This window comes from Convolutriloba macropyga, chromosome 5, assembly GCF_964194025.1.
Source record: "Convolutriloba macropyga chromosome 5, txConMacr16.3, whole genome shotgun sequence".
Lineage (NCBI taxonomy): Eukaryota > Metazoa > Xenacoelomorpha > Acoela > Convolutidae > Convolutriloba > Convolutriloba macropyga.
Window position 1 is genome coordinate 39177639 of NC_134472.1, and position 19502 is coordinate 39197140.

Genomic DNA, 19502 nt, shown 5'->3' on the forward strand with positions numbered 1-19502 from the left:
AAGAATTTTTAGGCGATGTTGCAGGAAAAATTTGAGAAAAATTGTGAATACTTTTCCCGTTATAATCTAAGCGACCAAGGGAAACACGTGACATGGAGCTGCTATTTCAATAATGTTTTTTTGTGTTCGTTTTTGATTATTTAGATAAAACATAAGAAAATCACTTTTCAAAAAAATTGTAGCATTTGCAGCCCAAATTTCCAATGTTTTGACCCAAAAAGTTGTTCCTGAGAAACGTAGAGAGTGTGTAAAGAGCTGAACTTGAATCAGAAGCCGCCAATTTGACTTTGGAATTGCAAAAAAAAAACCTTTTACTTCTCAAGAAGTTATGGATAAAAACTGATGACGCTCAGTAAAAGTCGTGTAAAATGCAATAGAATTCAAACTTGAACATTTCGTGTTTGTTTACAACACGTTTTAGGAAAAACTCCTTGTTAGTATTTATCATAATATAACTTTTACTAAGTTTTTCGTAAATATTTCCTCTGAAAACTGAAATTTTTTTCCGTGTTTTTTATTTTTCAATCTTCAGCTAACTACATTTAGAAAAACAATTTCTAATGCTAGAGAAAAGGGTTTCTGAAACATCATTTGACATAATGATTTGATATATGTTGCGCTTTCAAAATCGAATGTGGGAACATTCTGTGCCATGCACAGAACAATCGAGCCATCCAGTTCACTTTATCCGTATGTTTTTTTTTTACTTAGTGATGGCTGGTTAAGAGCTTGAGTAGTTGCGAACACTCTGTTACAATTTTCACAATGGTGTCCGGTTATTTTTTTGGAAAAAAGTTGAAAGATGATTATTCATTTGGAAAAATTTAGGTGATTTTATTTTTTTAATTTTTCTGAAAATACGATTGTGAACCCCCTGAAAAAAAGAAACATTTTGTTTGATAAAGTTGAACGAATATCCCCCTTGAACCCCGGTGCGGTGATTCGCTCGCTCAGTCTTGATATTTACCATAACCCTGGTCTAAAGTCCTTACTGCGTTGAAATTTTGCAATTACTTTTGAATGGGGAAATCACCGGGCGTATCTGTACAAAGATTGAAGAAGAGGAAACTTTTTATTGTGCTGGCTAAGAAAAAAAATTTCCATGATTTTATCGTTCATTCACATAACTGCGCAGACAAAAAACATTATAATATGCTTTAAAAATGAGATAAGGCACATTTCACTCAGTGTGATTAATCACCTCAACGAATCTAAGTCCGAATTGCCCTGTATGAAATTTTTTAATATATTCCTAAACGCTTTATTTCTGAAGTTGGGACACTGACTACCGAGGTCAGCATCCCATAGGACCTGTTTTTTTCCAACAATTTAAAAGCTTTATAGATTGGTGTACAATTGACAACTCCATTATTTGCTGCAATTTTTGTTCAAATAGATCCAGTGTAGAAATTCTAGTATTTATCTTGACAGCCTTAGAAAAAACACGTATGTTGTCTGTTGCATATGGTATTAATGGCATCATGAATAGCTCATTGACAGTGAAAATGTAAGCTTTCTCAAACAAGGAAGTGGTGCGAATTTTTTACTTTTTGAAAATTATTCAAATTATACGTTTTTATATGATGAAAATTGTTTGCAAGTTATTTTTGTTTGTAGGTTGGTAAACAAGGAGACAATAAAAAAGATCTGAATTTACTTCAATTTCCACACAATTTTGCCAATTTTTTACATATTCGTGATATATGAGATTTGAAATTCAGTTGTGAATCTATGTCGACTCCTAAAAATTTGATCATATCAGTATGTCTGACTTCAGACTTACCAAACCATATGATTCGATTCCTACCATTTTTTCGTTTACCAAATTGAAGCAATAAAGTTTTTTTTATATTTACACTTTGCCTGTTGGAACGAAACCATTCAATCAATATTGCAACACTATGATTAGTATTGCTCCTAGCATCAATTTGGTTAGAGAAAATTATTGTTGTATCATCTGCATGCATTTTTTACTGTTTGAAAATTATTCAAATTATTCGTTTTTGTATGATGAAAATTGTTTGCAAGTTATTTTTGTTTGTAGGTTGGTAAACAAGGAGACAATAAAAAAAGATCTGAATTTACTTCAATTTCCACACAATTTTGCCAATTTTTTACATATTCGTGATATATGAGATTTGAAATTCAGTTGTGAATCTATGTCGACTCCTAAAAATTTGATCATATCAGTATGTCTGACTTCAGACTTACCAAACCATATGATTCGATTCCTACCATTTTTTCGTTTACCAAATTGAAGCAATAAAGTTTTTTTTATATTTACACTCTGCCTGTTGGAACGAAACCATTCAATCAATATTGCAACACTATGATTAGTATTGCTCCTAGCATCAATTTGGTTGGAGAAAATTAGTGTTGTATCATCTGCATGCATCGTAATTGAACAGACCCAAAGTGGAAAATCATTTATGTATATGATGTAAAGTAATGGGCCTAATATTGAACCCCCCGCCCCCCCGAGCTGCACCCGTTTGAGTCTCAGTAGATATGGATCTCATAGTTTGCACTTGCACATATTGTTTGCGTTTTTGAGGATAACTCTCTAGTAATAACAATGCTATACTTCGGAAGCCCTAATTTTTCAATTTCTGTAACAATATTCCATGATCCAAATTGTCGAAAGATTTGCTCACATCCAGGAACAGTCCCAAAAAACATTCATGTTCGAATCAAGTAGTCCTCTGATTCTTTACATTTTAAACATTTTAAAACACTTTTAAACATTTTGAGTAGTCCTAAACATTTTCTTACTAATGCCTGGAATGTTGACTTTTTGGGTTGGAAGCCAAACTGTTGCTCGGTTATTTGATTAGTTGTAATTAAAAAATCCAAAATACGTTTCTGGAAAACTTTGTAGCCATGATAAAGTTCAATTTTTCCGAAGTCATTTTTTCTCTGTAAAAGATTAGCGTAAAATAAAGCACTACAGGATATGTCAGAATCATTCAAGTGTTGCAATGGTCTTCTTTGTACTACTTCATTAAAAACCTGATTGTTTTCCTACCATTGATCACTTATTTCACATTTTTCAACAGATGCATCAATAAACTTAAATTGGATGAAACTAAAACATGGTCAATACAAGTGTTTTTTGTTTCTGTTTTTTTTTTGTTGGACTCCCTATATCAAGTTGTTTCAAACCCATAGTCTCAAACATATTTCTGAAACTTTCACATGCTTTATTCGAAACCAAAGTATCAATATTAAAATCACCCATGATCAAATGTTTCGCTCCTGTTCTTAACGAGTGCCTAAGTGTTTCAAAGTCTTCAAGAAATTTATGTTTATTTTGCGCTGAAAGCAATTTTCTGATTTTCAATGTTAACGTTATATTATCAAAGCACAAAGTCCGAATAATTTGTTCCCTGATAACAAGGATAACTTTTTTAACAAAAACAGTTACTCCACTACATTTATTTTCCACTTGTTTGTAGAAACCCTTTATACCCTTCAATAGAGTAAAAGAACGTATCATTATCCTGCCATGTCTCCGTAAGAACAATTTTTGAATAACAGTTTACATTGGATTCTAAGTAACATATTAAGTCATCGAAATTAGATCTGATGGATCGTATATTGAGAAGAAAAATCTGCATGAGTGACGTTAGCTTAATTGAAGCTTTCCCACCGCCAAAAGTAAAAATGGCTTGTTATTTGAAGGGTTTTTCAGTCCTTCAAAATCTTTTTTGATCTCCAGATAAATTGCTTCTGTCCAAAATAAAGGAACTTGACTAAAGGAACTTGACTATTATCGCTGATTCTCCTAGTTTCCAAAAAGATGTACGGCTTTGAGGTACTCTGGCTGCACACGTGCATGCAAAATTTTTTTGAAGACATCAATTACAGTGTCCATGAGGTTCCTCTCGTCACATACAGGTGGACTATTGATTATTATAGTTTCCTTTGACATGTATATCTCCGTATTCAGAATACGTTCCTTTAGATCAGTGATTTCATTTCTAACGTTTTGGAGATCTTCCTTAAATCCATTTGATATATCGTTTAATTTTTTTCTTCAGGATTTCAATTTTCTTGTCTTTTTCTTTTAATTCAGAAGGAAGAAGAGTTGGCTCAATTTGTATAGCCTGCAATAGGCTAACCGTTACATCGGGGTTGCTGGCTGTAGAGGATAATTCCATGTCCACGTTGTCCATAGAAATAGGTAATGAAAGAAATTTAAGTCAATATTATGCTTATTGGCACGTATAATAAAGTCAACGTTTTCAATGTTTTATTTTCTTAACGGTGCAAAAGAATCAAATTCACACACGACCGTTTTCGAACATTGACCTTTGTCTCTCTTGGGATCTTTTCCGTTTGTGCGCCCACCCCAGGACAGTGAGTGCGCAATATTTATTCTTTTAACACCCAAGCGAACATGATTTTTTCGTAATAATTCAATATGTATTGACTCGTGCTCTCCCGGGTCGAATATTTTCGCCCAAAATGATGTAAGCGTGAGGCTGCAATGGAGTGGGAGGAGTTTTAGGAAAATGCAGCTCGAAACTCTTACATTTTTTTGGCAGCCAAGAGGGGTAAAATGATGTAAGTCTGAGGGGGGTACTGGAGAAAACAACTCCTACATCATTTTACCCCGTTGACAGACCAAAAAGATGTAAGAGTGGGGGGTTAATTTAGTTAATTTATCTGTTATCCCCCTCCCCACCCACTCTTACAACAAAAATGAATGAAAGGACTTTAGGAAGGACATTCGACCCGAGCGGGGGGGATGGACGAATTGAAAAGATCGGGTGGTTGAAAACTGTTGTCCAAACATGAAAAATGGAAAAGTTCGGCCATTGAGTAGAGCTCTGGTTTAAGAGTCGGGTAAAAATCAAATTCATTGTGGAACCATCAAAAACTATCTTGATAATTTTACGATTTGTGCTGACAGTTGCAGCACTGAAACGAAACATGTGATACTGTCTTCTGTGAAATAAGCGACATCCCAGCTGTAGTTGTGGTTTTTTATTACGTAATATTAATATAAGTATAAAGCAATGTACTTTAAAATTTTCTATAGCTAAGCTTTCGTTATTTGTTTGCATGGCTAGTGATTTTTTCACGTGCGCATTTAGTATTAAACTGCGTATATTTTTCATAACTGCAACAGAGTATTGTTTGTTGTTTTTATCTTGTTCACCTGTGATTAATGCTACAAAGCGACACAAGTGAAACAAAATTTCCATTATCTATTAACTTGTATCACTCTCACTCAGTCATTCTTTGAATTTCACAGTTATTTTTCTAGCTTTGGGACGTTTTTGTTAAACCACAGCCGGCGAAAGGAAGGTATAACCGAACTGTATCACCCCCGAAATAACAATTAATTACGGCTAAAGTGAATAAGTTTCACGGTTGTTTTCTATTCTGAAGTAAGTGTGAAGAATGTCCCATGCGTGTTACAACAAACAATGGCTGTTGGCCCAACAGGAGATCTCTGACCTGTTAGTGGAAGAGTGTCCCATTGAGCCTCCTAAGCCAGAACAGGACAAACAGGTCGCCCTGCAGAATGTTGCCACTCTCTATGTTAGTTTAGTCCTTTTTACATCATAAAGGTTTAAAAACTTTAGTTAAAATAGAGCCGACCCACCCCCCCCCCCCCCCCCACACACACACACACACACACACACACACACACCACACACCATTCGTATGTTCTATTTTAGTGCATAGTGACGTCCTATATAAAAGCACTAGGGGAATTGATCTGAAAAAATATGATGCTTAGGTTAAGGGTTCGACTTCGACTTATCCAAAGAACATGCTCGACTTAAATAGAGAACGAGGAGTGACTTCCGTGACAACCTGAACCTTAGCTATACAAAAGTGGGATTTATACCCCCCCCCCCCCCCAAGCTAAGTGGCCATATAACTTTTACACCCCCAGGCGCCCGTGCTACTTTTTTCACAGCAGTAGCGTGCTATACAACTTCATAAATTGTAACGGGGCATGAAAACACTGGGAGGAGGAAACGCGATAGATCATAAAAGTCTTACCTCGGACCCAAAATGTCACGCCATGTGACTGTTTTCATATTGCACTTAATTACCCTAGTCAAAATGAAAACTAATTTTGCCTAAATGTAGAAATGTTTTATTCAAAAGTGACTATAGCTTCCACTCTGTCTAAGCGTGGCATGCATTTCCAAACCATGGAAAATTTAAAAATTAAAATGTGGTTTTTATTTTCACTATTTCAAAGTTAATATTTACAATCAGCAGTGCAAAGTAACTTTCACAATTTGATGGTCACACCCACAATGGAAAACTATCAAACTTCCATACAGGGCACCACCAATTTCGGTTCTTTCCCATTATACCCCCCCCCCCCCCCCCCACCGCTTAGTGGTCAGACAACCTAATGCCCCCCACCCCAATCATGGTAAATATACCATAATGGGGGACTATATTTTCATGGGGAGGGGGCTATAATGGGAAAGACCCCCAATTTCTGCTGGTGATTAGTATGCTGGGATTGTTTTTTTGTATTCGAAAAATACAGCTAATAACTTGCAATAAAAGTGAAGTGTTGGTACCGGCAGATAATTGTAACAATGCTACATGTGCTGGGAGCAATTCTGGCATGCCGATAATTACTTTTTTCTAAAATTTTGCCCGTGAGGATGATGTAGTTAACTGATGTGGTTTTCTTAAAAAGCAGAAGTTGCATGAAAAACTAAAACTGTGCAGTTTTAAATTTAAAAATTTTATTTTCTTAACATCAACGTACGCCGCAATAAAATCGTGGCAGTGAAATTACACAAGCAAAAACTAAATTAATCAGTTCCACTCAACAACGTAGCACATCTACTACCACTAATTTAATCATAAAAACTCAAATTTCAAACATACATTTGGCAACAATCCGAATGTAGTTTGAATTGGGTTGACATATGTAAACCATTTTAGGCATTATTTGCTGATTTTCTGACATCCGCAGAAATAAACAAAAAAAAGAACAACTGTCAAGATGTGATTTTTTTCCTTAAAAAGAAATACTCATGCAGAACAAAAGGCGTGAACAGCATGGAGAGACAAATGACCTGAAGTAACCATGCCACACTCATCAAAAACCCTTTGATTATCTTTAACGGTGACGCTGAGTGGTGTATTTATAACCAACATTTATCGCGCCCAGTTCGACTTTTAACGTCATCTCAGTATTTTTAGCTTTTTGATTGTTTATCCAACCAAATTTGGGTATTTTTGTAAGATTGTTTTGTGAAAAAATATTACAGCCGGCTCAAATAGTTTTTTCTTCCAGTTTTCTGCGTTACGACAAAAATTTGTATATTTACACGCATTGACTAATTAATTAACATTCCTAAAATTTTAACACCATGGGAGATAAATGACCTGAAGTAAAATGAAGTGTAAGAAGAGACTCCGGACGAGTCGTGCATATTTGTTTGCAACTTTTAAAGCTTGTTTTATTACAGCATCTTTCTCCATGCAATCCAAGTTGTTGAATTGGCACCCATTTTAACAATTTGCATGTCTAAGGAAAAATAATTAGTCATTTAGGTATTAAATACCATAAAGTCAAAAAATATAGGCATGCTTTCCTCTTTGCTCATGTGGTTCAACTGTCTCATGATTCTTTATTGTTAACCCGGGTTGAAATTGAATGGCTAACTTGTAAGAACTTGCAAGTTTCTTACAAGTTCTTACAAGGCGATGCATAGCCTTGGAAAGTTTTCTTCCAAAAACGTGCAATTTCCTACAAGTTAACCATTCAACTTACAATTTCCTACAAGTTAACTAATCAAACAAGTTACACGATATCACTTCGTCTGCGCCAATAATATATCTTTCTGATTCAGATGAGGATTCTGATTCTTTATACAGATGTTTAAAACAAAAAGTAGTCTCCGAAAAAGTTTGAAGTAAAATAAAAAAAAACAAAAAGTGGTATAAAAGGATTGAAAGATAAGTTAATTAATTAATGAAAGATGCTTATAAATGAAAGTAAAATTGCAAAAAGATAACTTGAGTTGAAAAAGATTAAAAACAACCAATTTGTCAATTTAGATCACAATATGTATTACATACAAATTGAGCAACTAATTTCCCCGCGTCTTCTACAGTAAACGACAAAAAATTGAATTTAAACAACCAATTAGAGTTGAGCTTGACCCGAACAAACTTGCGAGAAACTTACAAGTTAACCTTCGACTTGCAAGTGCTTACATGTTAACCATCTTTTAATGGAAACTTGCAAGTTCTTACAAGCTTTTCATCCGATCTCGACCCGGAAAGCTACTTGGGACAATCTTCCACTGCTGTGCATTTGTCTATTCTAGATTTTGAAAAAATTTAAGATTATTTTAAAAAAGTTGCGAGTGAACTTTGAGTTTTCGCTGAATAGGTTTGACTTTTTTCTTCTATTTTTTTTTATTTAGTGAGTTGATAGTCCAGTTGAATTAACAAAAACCCACCATTAATTAATATCAAATTGTTCAAAATTAAAAATTCAAAAATGAGCTCAACAGTTTAGATAATTGTAATTGCTTCATTGAAATAGCGAAAAATAAGTATCTAGATACTGACAAGGGCAATTTTTCTTTCAAATGTCGGCATTTTTCAAGTTGGCTAAGTTTTTCAAACATTGGCATCTCAACTAAAAAAAACCAAAAAGTTCGAAATTCCTCCAAACATTGCTGTTTAAAACACCGCAATTCTTTTTGCCTAACGTTTCGACCCACTTGTGGAGGAGGAACTATATACTCCACTGGGTTTTTGTTCAGTGAATTCTGGTCGATCGATGTATTCATCGTAGAGAGTTGTGACTGATATCATTAGAAAACCCGTCCAGCGTAAGTCGTGGAATTAAAAAAAATTTTTAGATTTTCCATTTTCTTCAGGGAAATTTTGAGTAACAAAATTTTTTTTAATACCAGACGGTGTTCCGTTGTCTTTATTCACATTTTCGATTATACTGTCAATTTGCTAAAACTATTTAAAACTGTTCACAACAATGTTATTAGTTTTAAGGATAGAGGAGTCCTGCTGATCAGTGTTATCCGAGTCTTTAGGTTAACGATTTTGCTTTTCGATTTCCAGAATTTTTTCATCAAAAATTGCTCCAAATACGCTTTTATGTCGCATTCTAAATAAAAATGCCGGCGGTATATACCCAACTTCTAGGCTTTTGCACTTTCGCGTCCTATAGGAGTCTTCTGGTAATAATATTTTGCCGGCTTTTTGAAGAATTATCTCAATTATACAAATTGCATCGTTTTTTTTTGGATTATAGAAGTATTTCATTCGTCAATTTTCCCATTTTGCAACTATTTGGAATATGTAGGTGTTTTTTAGACGTGCAGAAGAGTCAGGGCTAGGTTTGGGCTCAATCAGGGCTAGGTTTAGGCTTAATTCTTAAAATCTATAGTTGTACGGATTATATTGGGGCGCTGTCTTTTTCAAAATAATTTTGCATTCTTGTTTTTTTTGTTGATTACTGATGAGAAATTCAAATCAAGGGCCAATTAATGATAGATCACATATACAACAGAAGAGGCCCCATAAATATATTTTATGTCTTCAGAGGAAAGCTCAAAAATTTTGTGGCTTTGACATTGTGCTCCGAAAACTTCAATTGATTTTTTTTGTGTTAACTTAATTTGTTATTCTTTCTGCAACCTGATGATTTCAAATTATTATTCAAAGCTCTAATTGGTTTCTTTAGTATTTGTAAGTGAACATATGAACCTATAAACCTGTGAGTGCTTTTAGTTTTTATCTAATGCTTCTTATGAATTTGAATATATTTCTTTTAAGAAAATGTCAGTGATGTCTTGCAGTTTGCTGGATTTTACCTCATTTCTGTCTCCGAGTTTCAAAGTATACACGTCAAAATTGATTCAAAATAAAAGATCAGTCTTCATAGTTCTTTTATATTCAATTAATGATTTATTGGCTTTCTTGCTACGAAATTTCATAAAATTTTATGCTTTTTGCAAATCTGCCTATGTTTGAGCTGATTGTTCGTTACCTTTTCAAATTGTCCAATGGATGATAAGTCCAATTGGCATTGAAAGAATTCGAAAAAATTTTTTAAAAATTTTTTTGTGAAAAAATATTTTAACAGCTGCGAAACCGTTCTCTCAAAAAAATTAATTGAATTTTTCTGTTGTTGACATTAATTGACGTTCTTTTCTTTGACGTAAAGCATATTCCTGACAACCAAAGGACTTCGTTTCTTCCAATGGATGTTTTGATGTTTAGTCTAATCTATGTAATGATTTGAGTTAACAGTTAACAGTTTTGAATTACCTAAAACATTTTTTTTTCAAAAGAAAGTAAACTTTGAACTTCCCAATGCTTGTTCTCATTGTCACCCACAAAACACGTATTTTATTTACTGAAAAAGTTTGCCAACTTTCTGTTAACCTCAACAAAATTTTCTAAGTTGGTTATGTTTTGAATGATGTCTTCGGGGCTTAGTGCTTTCATAAGCATTTCGTGAGTATTCGATACTAGTCAATATTTGTCGTTCTTTTTGATGTCTTTTTCACAAATGCATGTTACGAAGAAGAGCCATTTAAATCAAAGCACACGTAAGCGAAGTTTTTTAGTCACTTAAAACAGGCACAATTGCCTTTCTGAGCAGTTGCAAGCTTTTTTGTTTTTTTAGGTTGAAACTTAATGGAGTTTTTTTAAAATATTTGTTTTAACGAAATTGATGGATTTTTTAAATTTGTCCTTTTTAGCGTATTTCTGCCAATTTTGTAGCTTTTTCTCTGTAACGACAGATCGCATCTTTTTTCTAGCAAACAAAATGTAACCTTTTTAACTATATTAATTTCAGCTAACGGTTTCTTGGTTTTGATACTACGCATTTTCATAAGAAAGGTATGATTTTTGAATATTTTCCCATTTCTTATTTTGTTTCCTTGCAATAATATCATACTAATGGGGTAGCCTGTTTAGTGTAGAAATTGCGCTGTTGATGCTATTAAGAGATTTATTGTTCGCCTTCAAAAGTCTACGGTTTTAGGACAACGGTTGCGACATCGTTTTATTTTTAAAATTAATTGATGTTTTTCTTTCGTTTTTCTTTTTTTAATCGTGTTGAAGTGTTACGGATGACGACAGGTTTCAATTGTTTCCTATGAGGTATAAATTAGCCTTCCTAGTGGGTTGAGTTTTTACGTTTTGGTTTTAATCAATTTGAAATTGATTGTTTTCAATAATAAATGTATTTTTGGGCGTTGCCCTTTTTGCTCTTCTTTGTCGACCTGTTACCGTGTCTCATTTTTTACTGGTCTCATATATTATTCAATGAATTAAAGGCAAAGTTTTTCTAGATCAGATTTTATCTGATTCCAAAGTTTTTTTTATATATAGACATCGGGCTTCGGTCGCAATTAATGTTTGCTATTTTCTGATTTTTATGTTTATCTCGTTCAGTACTCTCAATAATGGCAGGTCTGATCGGCCCTCTAATTCAGCATTATTTTTTCATTTAGTTGTTTGTTGCACTATGTGAGGTTTTTTGAAAATTTTCTACATCTTCATTTGGTAGACAATTAAATTAAATCTTGGATGAACGAGGTCGGAACTTTATGTGTGAGCGCACATTAACGATTCTCCTTGCTTTTGACAAAAATTGTGAAGGGTAATGCAGCTGAGTTTTCGTATTAGTTTGGTCATCATTAAGCAAAATTTGGCCAAAAACATAAAAGTGAATCCTCGAAGCCTTGATCAATTCCGAAACCTTTCCAATTCAATAGATCTCGTTTTGATGGGTTTTGGAATACTGCCAATCGTCCTTTTTTATGGGAAATGCATCGGTGCGCAAAAATGAGTTAACAAAAAGAAGCCTTTGAGCATGTGTTTCCGTACCTCGAAATGTGGGTCGGAGCGTTGAAGTACGTGTCTATGTCAGCCGATGCGCGTCAATGTAAATGCGAATTTATGTGGTGTGATTCCAATGTCGGCAAAATTTTAGTGCAGATGAATTACATGCTAGTTGTGTTGGTTTCGTTCCCTTTTTTTATAACGAACCAACTTTCATAAATTTCATTACTGAAGTCAATAATTTTGTATTATAGCAACTGAAATGCAAAGAAAAGTCGGTTAAGATTCAACTAAAGTGATAATTATTTCAGTTTTGTGATTACAGCAGACTAATTTATGAAGCAAATTTCTGATGCCTAAAAATGCATACTGTTTGATAAAGAGCTGTTATTTTTAGTTATTGCTACCTAAATGCCTAAATTCCCATGAATCTCATAGGCTGGGATCTGTAATAGTGATGTTATGTTTCAGGTGAAGTATATCCAAATATTCCGCAAACTGGAGCAGTGCTATGACCAGGTAGTGCACCCCCAGAAGCGAATTCTGTTGAGACACTTGCTGGATGGAGTGACTGGACGAGTGCTGGAATTGAAAAACGAACTAGTTGGGTTGGAGTTCCACGAAGTGACGTACCTGGACGATATCCTACAGGACATGAAGTTAACCCCTGCTGACTTGGAGATGCCTATCCCCAAATACTACACCCTGGAAAGAACTAAGGTCTCTACATCGCTGTTAGAAGGTTGAGCGAGAACACCTTAGTGTAAATTGTGAATAAGATAAGCTTGACAAGAAGCTCTACTTGTTTAACGTATACTTGGATAGAGAAATGAAGCCTCGAGGAACGTGAGAATGGGTTAAAAGAGATGCCCACGTTCGAGAGCTTGAGACCAGTTGGTGTAAATGGGCAGCCCACAAGGCTTGCAAGTAACGAGATACTGGTTCAAATCCAGTACTGGTCCTTTTTCACTGTATTTTGCACCTGCTTGGACCCCCTAACAATCGCCCTTGTCCTAACTGTACGCTTCGATAGACTTACAGATTATAAAAGGATGCCAATCTTAAAAATTATTATTTGGTATTCCTCGATCTTTCGAAATTCTTAAAGGTGAATTTAAAGGCCATACGAAAAATGACAATATGGATAATGTTTAATCAGTAAACCCAAACGAAGAGATTGACCCCTTTGCTAATGGGACATCATATAGAATAAAATGTTGTTGGATAAATTTATGCTCGCTGTATCGATTGTTTTCTTTGTTGGTACTCAACACTTGTTGTTTACTTAAGTGATAAAACATTTTGGCTTAACTCCCATCATAATCTTTCTGATGAAATTTCAGATTCGAAACAAGTGAAGCTCAATTTGAAATTGTCTCAACTTGTGGGTTTGTGTTGTAATTGTAGGTGCTGCGTGAGCGTGAGAAGATGCTGAGTAGTATTCTGGCTAGGATTGGGGCGGGGGAGGCTAAGGAGGGGGACGAGTACAAAATGTCTATCTCGGATGCCATCCAGGTCCTACAGGTGCACGAGAGGGCCAGACAGGGCAGACTCAGGGCTAAATTCATGCGAGAGATCAGGTACACGTCACAAGTGTCATCAGATTTGAAAAAAACTTAAATGAGCTCATCAGTCATTTGTTTTTCTATTAATTCCTCCTTACAAATTAAATTTCTTTGGAAGTAATATTTAAGTTAATTGTTCCATTTAATCTTATTTCCCGTCATTCTTTTCAATGTCTTGTTTTCAATATTTTGTAGATTCAAGGACTGCGCCTGGGACCATTTATCTGGCAACGTTCAATATTTATGGAATTTTTTTCTATGAACATTTTGAAATGGTTTAGTCCAGCTATGAACATAAATTCAGCGACAGTTCACAGGCCAAGTTCATGTTGGTTACTCTGCCTTTTGTTATTCATAATTTTTAGACAACAAGAAGAGAAAGAGAACGAGGCAGCAGCGAGAGGAGTGCCCACTCTGGACCCAGAGGTGGCTGCCATCCGGGTGCAGAAGGTGTGGAAGGGATTCGCAGCTAGAAAGAGGGTGAGGAGGGAGAGGGAGGAGGAGATGATGTTCATCCACATGATACCTGCCCCTGAACCACCATACAAGAACACAGCACAGTACTCTGCATTGAGGAATGAGGACAAACGAAGGACTACACAGGAGACCAATGAACAGGAGTATCAGGTGGGAAAACTTACCTTTTATTCAATAGTTCAATAGATTACAAATTTCGGATCTATTCTGTCCCCCCAGACAAATTTCGGATCTATTCTGCCCCCCCCCCCCCCAGCTTAGTGAGCATAAATCTTTTATGACCCCCCAGGCGTACATGCTATTTTCATAGTAACGTGCTATATAACAACATATAATTTGTAACTGGGGGTCATAAAAAACACTGGGGGGGGGGGGGGGGGGGGACAGAATAGATCAAAAAATTTCTTTTTCGTCTTAAGAGTGTCTTAAGTGATTTGCGTCTTCACTAGTTATGATTGGTCGTTTATGTTAAATATTTTAGATTTATTATTGTATTTCGATTTGATTGAAACAGGAAGTATGAATAATACGCAACTGAGTTATATATTATTGATGTATTAATTATTTACAATCGGAGCTCAACTGTTTTCAGTGTGTAATGAGTTTATAAACCTAAGAAAATTGTTGTCCTCTCATGTTGAGGTTGCGGGTCAAAATAACCTCTGATCATATTTCCAGACTCATCTCAATTTCCAGACTTCTTTTGCTCTTCTGTGTTTGAAGTTGATGTGATCTGAAGTAATTTTTGTTTTCATACCTTAACTGCCTTCTGTACCAGGGTGAAGTGTGCGATCCCAGACCCTTCTGACGTTATGGTGCCGCCTTGGTTATACTGAGAAATAGGATGGTTTTAAACGCAAAGAAGCTTTTGCTATCAGCAGTGAACAGTTAAGAGTTAAGAAAAAAATCAGCTTCTGTTTTAATTCGAAAAATAGGTTCTGCGAGAAAAAAGAAATATGATACCCAAATGTAGCCAACATCTAGTATAGCTCGACATTAGATGCCAATATCAAATTGTGTGCAGTAAGTGATATATAGCCGGTTATCTTGTAACATGTTACAAAGTAGCCTCACACTTATGGCTATATGTGGCATGTAGTTTGTGTATGATTGCTGTTTGCGTAGAATGCGAGAATCTCTATCAAGCAGAAGATTCGGGAGGTGGAAGGACCAGACATGAAAGAAACACTCCAAGAGAGCATCCGGGAGTGGTTTATTGAGACCAGAGACGCCACTGGAAAATTCCCAGACTTCCCAGAGGAAGACGAGGGTGGATCGCTCAAAATATTCCAGGAAAAGGATCCTGCTGAGCTGGCCAAGGAACTGGAGGAGAAAGAGGAGGGCGGGGACAAGAAGAAAGGGAAAAAGGGGAAGAAAAGTGGGAAGAAAGACAAGAAGGAGAAGAAAGGAAAGAAGGGTAAAAAGGGGAAGAAAGGGAAAGGGGGAGATGATGATGAGGAAGAGGCGGGATTCAAGATGGCGGAGAGTAAGTTTCTGCCGAATGTGAAGGAGGCATCGAATGACTATGATGCAGTTTGGAAGACTAGAGATGAGAGTCTCAACTTCAGTCAGAAGCACGACATTGAACTGATCAAAGAGGATAAGCGGAAGGAGGTGGAAGAGGAGATCCGAATTCAGGTGAAGCTAAACTCTTTCTATTGATTGGCTTGTTGATATGACTGTTTTACTAGTTTTTAGATTTAGGCTCAAGCGTAGTTTTTCACTTCAAACGTTATTATTACTTCTCTAAATTGAAAAGTAAACAACTAAGCTGCTTCACAGTCGTGCCAAATTAGATAAAATTTTTGACCTCAGATGTTTTATTGGGATACAAGTGTAATAAAGCGCCTTTAAGTTTGAATAATTGTTTAAGTAGAGGTTTAAGTAACCACAATTATACCGAATGTGAAATACTACAATTATTTTTCCCCAATGCTTGAGAATTCTGAAAAATAATCAACCTTGTGTATAGGTGGATGAGTTGATGAGACAGGAGCTGAAGAACTTGAAGATGGCAGTTGACAAGGACAAGGGGAAGAAGGGCAAGAAGAAGAGTGGGAAGAAAAAGGGCAAGAAGGGCAAGAAAGGAAAGAAAAGTGGGAAAAAGAAGGGAAAGAAGGAAAAGGATCTCACTCCAGACAGGTACTGCACCCAATCATCTTTTCATCTTTGCTACATAACACGTGACGCTTAAAATCCTGAACTAAGAAAGTTTTGAGGTTTTTCTGAAGAAATGAAAAAATAGCAATATGATTTATGGAACCAATTGAATCGGATTAGTTGCAACTGTTATCAGTTGGCCCCCTCTTTCAAAAAAAAATTGTATGCAATTATTATTTGAGCGGCTAAACTTGTAAGCTTTTTGAATTCTCTGCCTTGTGAGCAAAAAAAATTGGTCCGGGGCTATTTAGTCTTGAGGTCATTGAACAATTTGGAAGAAAAAAAAGCGAGAACTGTTGTTTTGATTCTCATTCATTGCCTTGATCACAAAAAAATAATCTTTTTGAATTTGGAAATCAGCAAAGTGAAATGGCAACGTATACTGCAGAAGCAAAAACGCCATTATATCGCTGTTAAAGGCTTTGCTCCATTTCGTTTGACGGTCAAATAATCGTCTCAATTTTTTGGCGTTTCAGATCAATTGAGTCTCTGTACGAGGAGCTGGTTGAGCAGGGCATAATTGTGAGGCCCCCTAAAGTACACATTGGGGACTTCCTGGGGGAGTTCAACTACGTGGGGACAGTGTTGAGACAGAGACAAGTGGAACCACAGGTGTCTCTTCATGACGTCAGAAGAGTAGTGACTGAGTACTGCATACTACCCATGGGCTCACAGAAAGTATCTATCTCTATCTCCAAACACTCACTTGCAACATTTAAAATAACGGATATCCGCAGTTCCACATTTTCATATACACAATATCAAATTTAATATTGAAAACTGCAGCTTTGAAATGTTACGTGCCACACTGCTAAAGTGACTTCGAAATTCTCACTTACATCTCGAACATGATACATTCTCTACATAATATACTACAGGAAAAACACCCCTTTTATCTTCGCGATCTGATAAAAGGGGCGCTTTTTAAATATATTTTTGGAGAGTCATTATTATTGGTAACCCACATTTGTAGATCATGTACCCAAAATTAACTTTGGATTGTATCAGCGTTGATTTGAATTGAGTCGAATGTTCAGCATTACTAATATTTGTCCATTTTATGGTATCATGATAATGTGCATACTTTCTTATCGGCAACTTTTGTAGTGTGAATTCAAGCCGACCAAATTGAATCCGACCGACTATTACATTCTCAACAGAAAAATTTGACAGGGAGTCAGGTTTTAAAAGCATCACAGCTTGAATCATAACTTTGTTTCTTCCGCAGTCTCTTTGGCTTTTCTCATAAGGATAGGGCGAGGTACTACTTCTCGCAACTAGGCATTGACTTTGTTACATAGGTACATGAACTGGTGCCTCACGTGAAATCAGTCCTCCTAACTGGTCCAGAGGGAGTTGGAAAACGACACCTGGTCAACGCCATCTGTACAGAGACAGGGGCTAACTTGTTCGACCTCAGTGCCAACACCATAGCTGGAAAATACCCTGGCAAATCTGGTCTAACTATGCTAATTCACATGGTCATGAAAGTGGGAAAAGCACTACAGCCATCTGTCATTTTTATCAACGATGCCGAGAAAACCTTCCTGAAGAAAGTGCCTAAAACTGATACCTCAGATCCAAAACGCCTGAAAAAAGACTTGCCAAAAACGCTAAAGGGCTGGAAACCCGAAGATAGATTACTTCTTGTTGGAACTTCCAGCAAACCTTTAGATTGTGACCTGAAAGGTCTTTGTGGTCTGTACCAGAAGATCATTCTGATACCCAGACCAGACTACGGATCCAGACAGATAATGTTGAGGTATATGATTACAAAATACGGTGGAACTATCACCCAGGTACTGGACATGAGCACACTTGCCAGGGTTGCCAACGGGTTCACTGGAGGGCAAATTGAAGGAGTTGTCAAGGCAGTTTTAACAGATCGGCGATTGAGTCAAATGGCGAAAAAACCAATCACAGCTTCTGAATTCTTAGCGCCTTTCTCTACACGTGACCCAGTTATGAAAGGGGATGAGGATGTGTTTGCAGAATTCTTCAAGAAAACTCCACTGGGTAAAAAGAGGGCAAAAGCTATGAAGGGAGACGATGATGACGAAGGAGGAAAAGGTGGAAAGGGCAAAAAGGGGAAAAAGAGCGGCAAAAAGGGCAAGAAAGGAAAAAAGAAGTAAAAGATTTGTCGTTTGTCTCCGAAAACTGAAGACTTTCATCACACAAAATGCTCATTAAAAATTGCATGGATTTTTCAAAATATTTTATTCCAATCGCTATTGATAATTTTTTATCTGAAATATTGTTTTGATTTACCTTAGTGCCATCTTAACGACAACAACCCGTAGTTTACAGGCTCATAACGAAATAATCTGCTGCCTTGAACACTCTGTTGTTAAAATGCAACTCTTTTCGCACTCCCATACAAGTTTGGGCAATCGCAATTTTGTGCAACTCAAAATTAAGAGCATTTCTAAATTTGCAAGTTTCTTAATTTTGAACAGTCAAGAGCGTGAATTAGGGACAAGAAGAAGTTGGCTATTAGAAACTTCGAATCCCGTTGTGTTGAAAAGCTACTTTGCACAATTGCTATTTTACCGTTTCATTCATTCGCCTATAGCTGATTAATTGCTCTTGTTGCCAATGCCATTGCAATTTTCAAGATGATTCAAATAAACTGCCAAAATTGCAACAAAAACTTGACTCTTTTGTCCGATAACGTGAAACTTAGACGTGCTCTTTTAACGAATGATTAGAATAGAGATATGTTTTAAAACATAATTTTGGCGAGCATCCGCCTTGATAAAAAGGACATAGAACCTTAAATTCTGAATGTAATTTAATTTTTTTTTTGAAACAAAGAGGGGGCATGAGCACACCCCAAGACTAATATCCAAGACTACGACAGAGGAAGAGTTTCTTATTGCAGACGAGCCAACCAAAGACGAAGAGTTTTTTTAAGGGTTTTCAGACGTCACCCGACCAAGAAGGCCTGACATTTTTTCTGGTTACAGACGTCACCAAGGGATGATCGCCCGAGGTTCCAGACGTCACCTTAGAAGTCTTTTCCCCGGTTAGACGTATCCAAAAAAACGTGATTTTTTTTGCGTTAAAAAATCTCAAACACACAAAAATTGTCACCAACGAGCTTTTGTTGATGGTTTATGAATGAAATAGCCATGAGAAACTACAAGTCAGCAATTAACGAAAAAACCCCACAAATTGCACGAAAAGAAACGATATAGCGTTTTTTGCATCGGAAAAACTCAAAAACAATTTTCTCAATTTGTCGCAAAAAAACTACATGAAAGTAAAATTTTTATTTGAATAGAACACTTCAGTTGGACCTAAAATCAACTTTATTTTTTATTGAACTCCTCATGTAAAATTTTTGCTCAAAAATGAAAAAGTCGCAAAAGTGCCTTTTTGAGCGTCAAAAATCAAAAAACGTTTTTCTAACGTTTTAATGAAAACTTTTTAATAAATCCAAAAAACCCGTGGATTAGCCCCCCTGGGTTCGTT

The 19502-nt window shown here is 36.0% G+C and overlaps 2 protein-coding genes across 2 annotated transcripts in view; both read left to right on the forward strand.

The window, feature by feature from the left end:
• LOC142340364 (uncharacterized) overlaps positions 1-19502 on the forward strand; it is a 269135-nt gene that overhangs the window by 112502 nt on the left and 137131 nt on the right. The window lies entirely within an intron of this gene.
• Positions 5085-18280, forward strand: LOC142339387 (dynein regulatory complex protein 11-like). Its single transcript, XM_075389397.1, has 8 exons — positions 5085-5550; positions 12298-12546; positions 13234-13406; positions 13757-14018; positions 14994-15506; positions 15841-16010; positions 16505-16706; positions 17330-18280. Exons 1-8 carry the CDS (start codon positions 5410-5412, stop codon positions 18158-18160), a joined length of 2541 nt encoding a protein of 846 aa, XP_075245512.1. The 5' UTR covers positions 5085-5409; the 3' UTR covers positions 18161-18280.

Bases quoted from the DNA above. Each gene is read 5' to 3' on its own strand.
- LOC142339387 (XM_075389397.1), top strand. From the start codon at position 5,410: ATGTCCCATGCGTGTTACAACAAACAATGGCTGTTGGCCCAACAGGAG. The intron at 5,551-12,297 runs GTTAGTTTAGTC...GTTATGTTTCAG, and splicing joins AGAATGTTGCCACTCTCTAT to GTGAAGTATATCCAAATATT. The intron at 12,547-13,233 runs GTCTCTACATCG...TTGTAATTGTAG, and splicing joins ACACCCTGGAAAGAACTAAG to GTGCTGCGTGAGCGTGAGAA.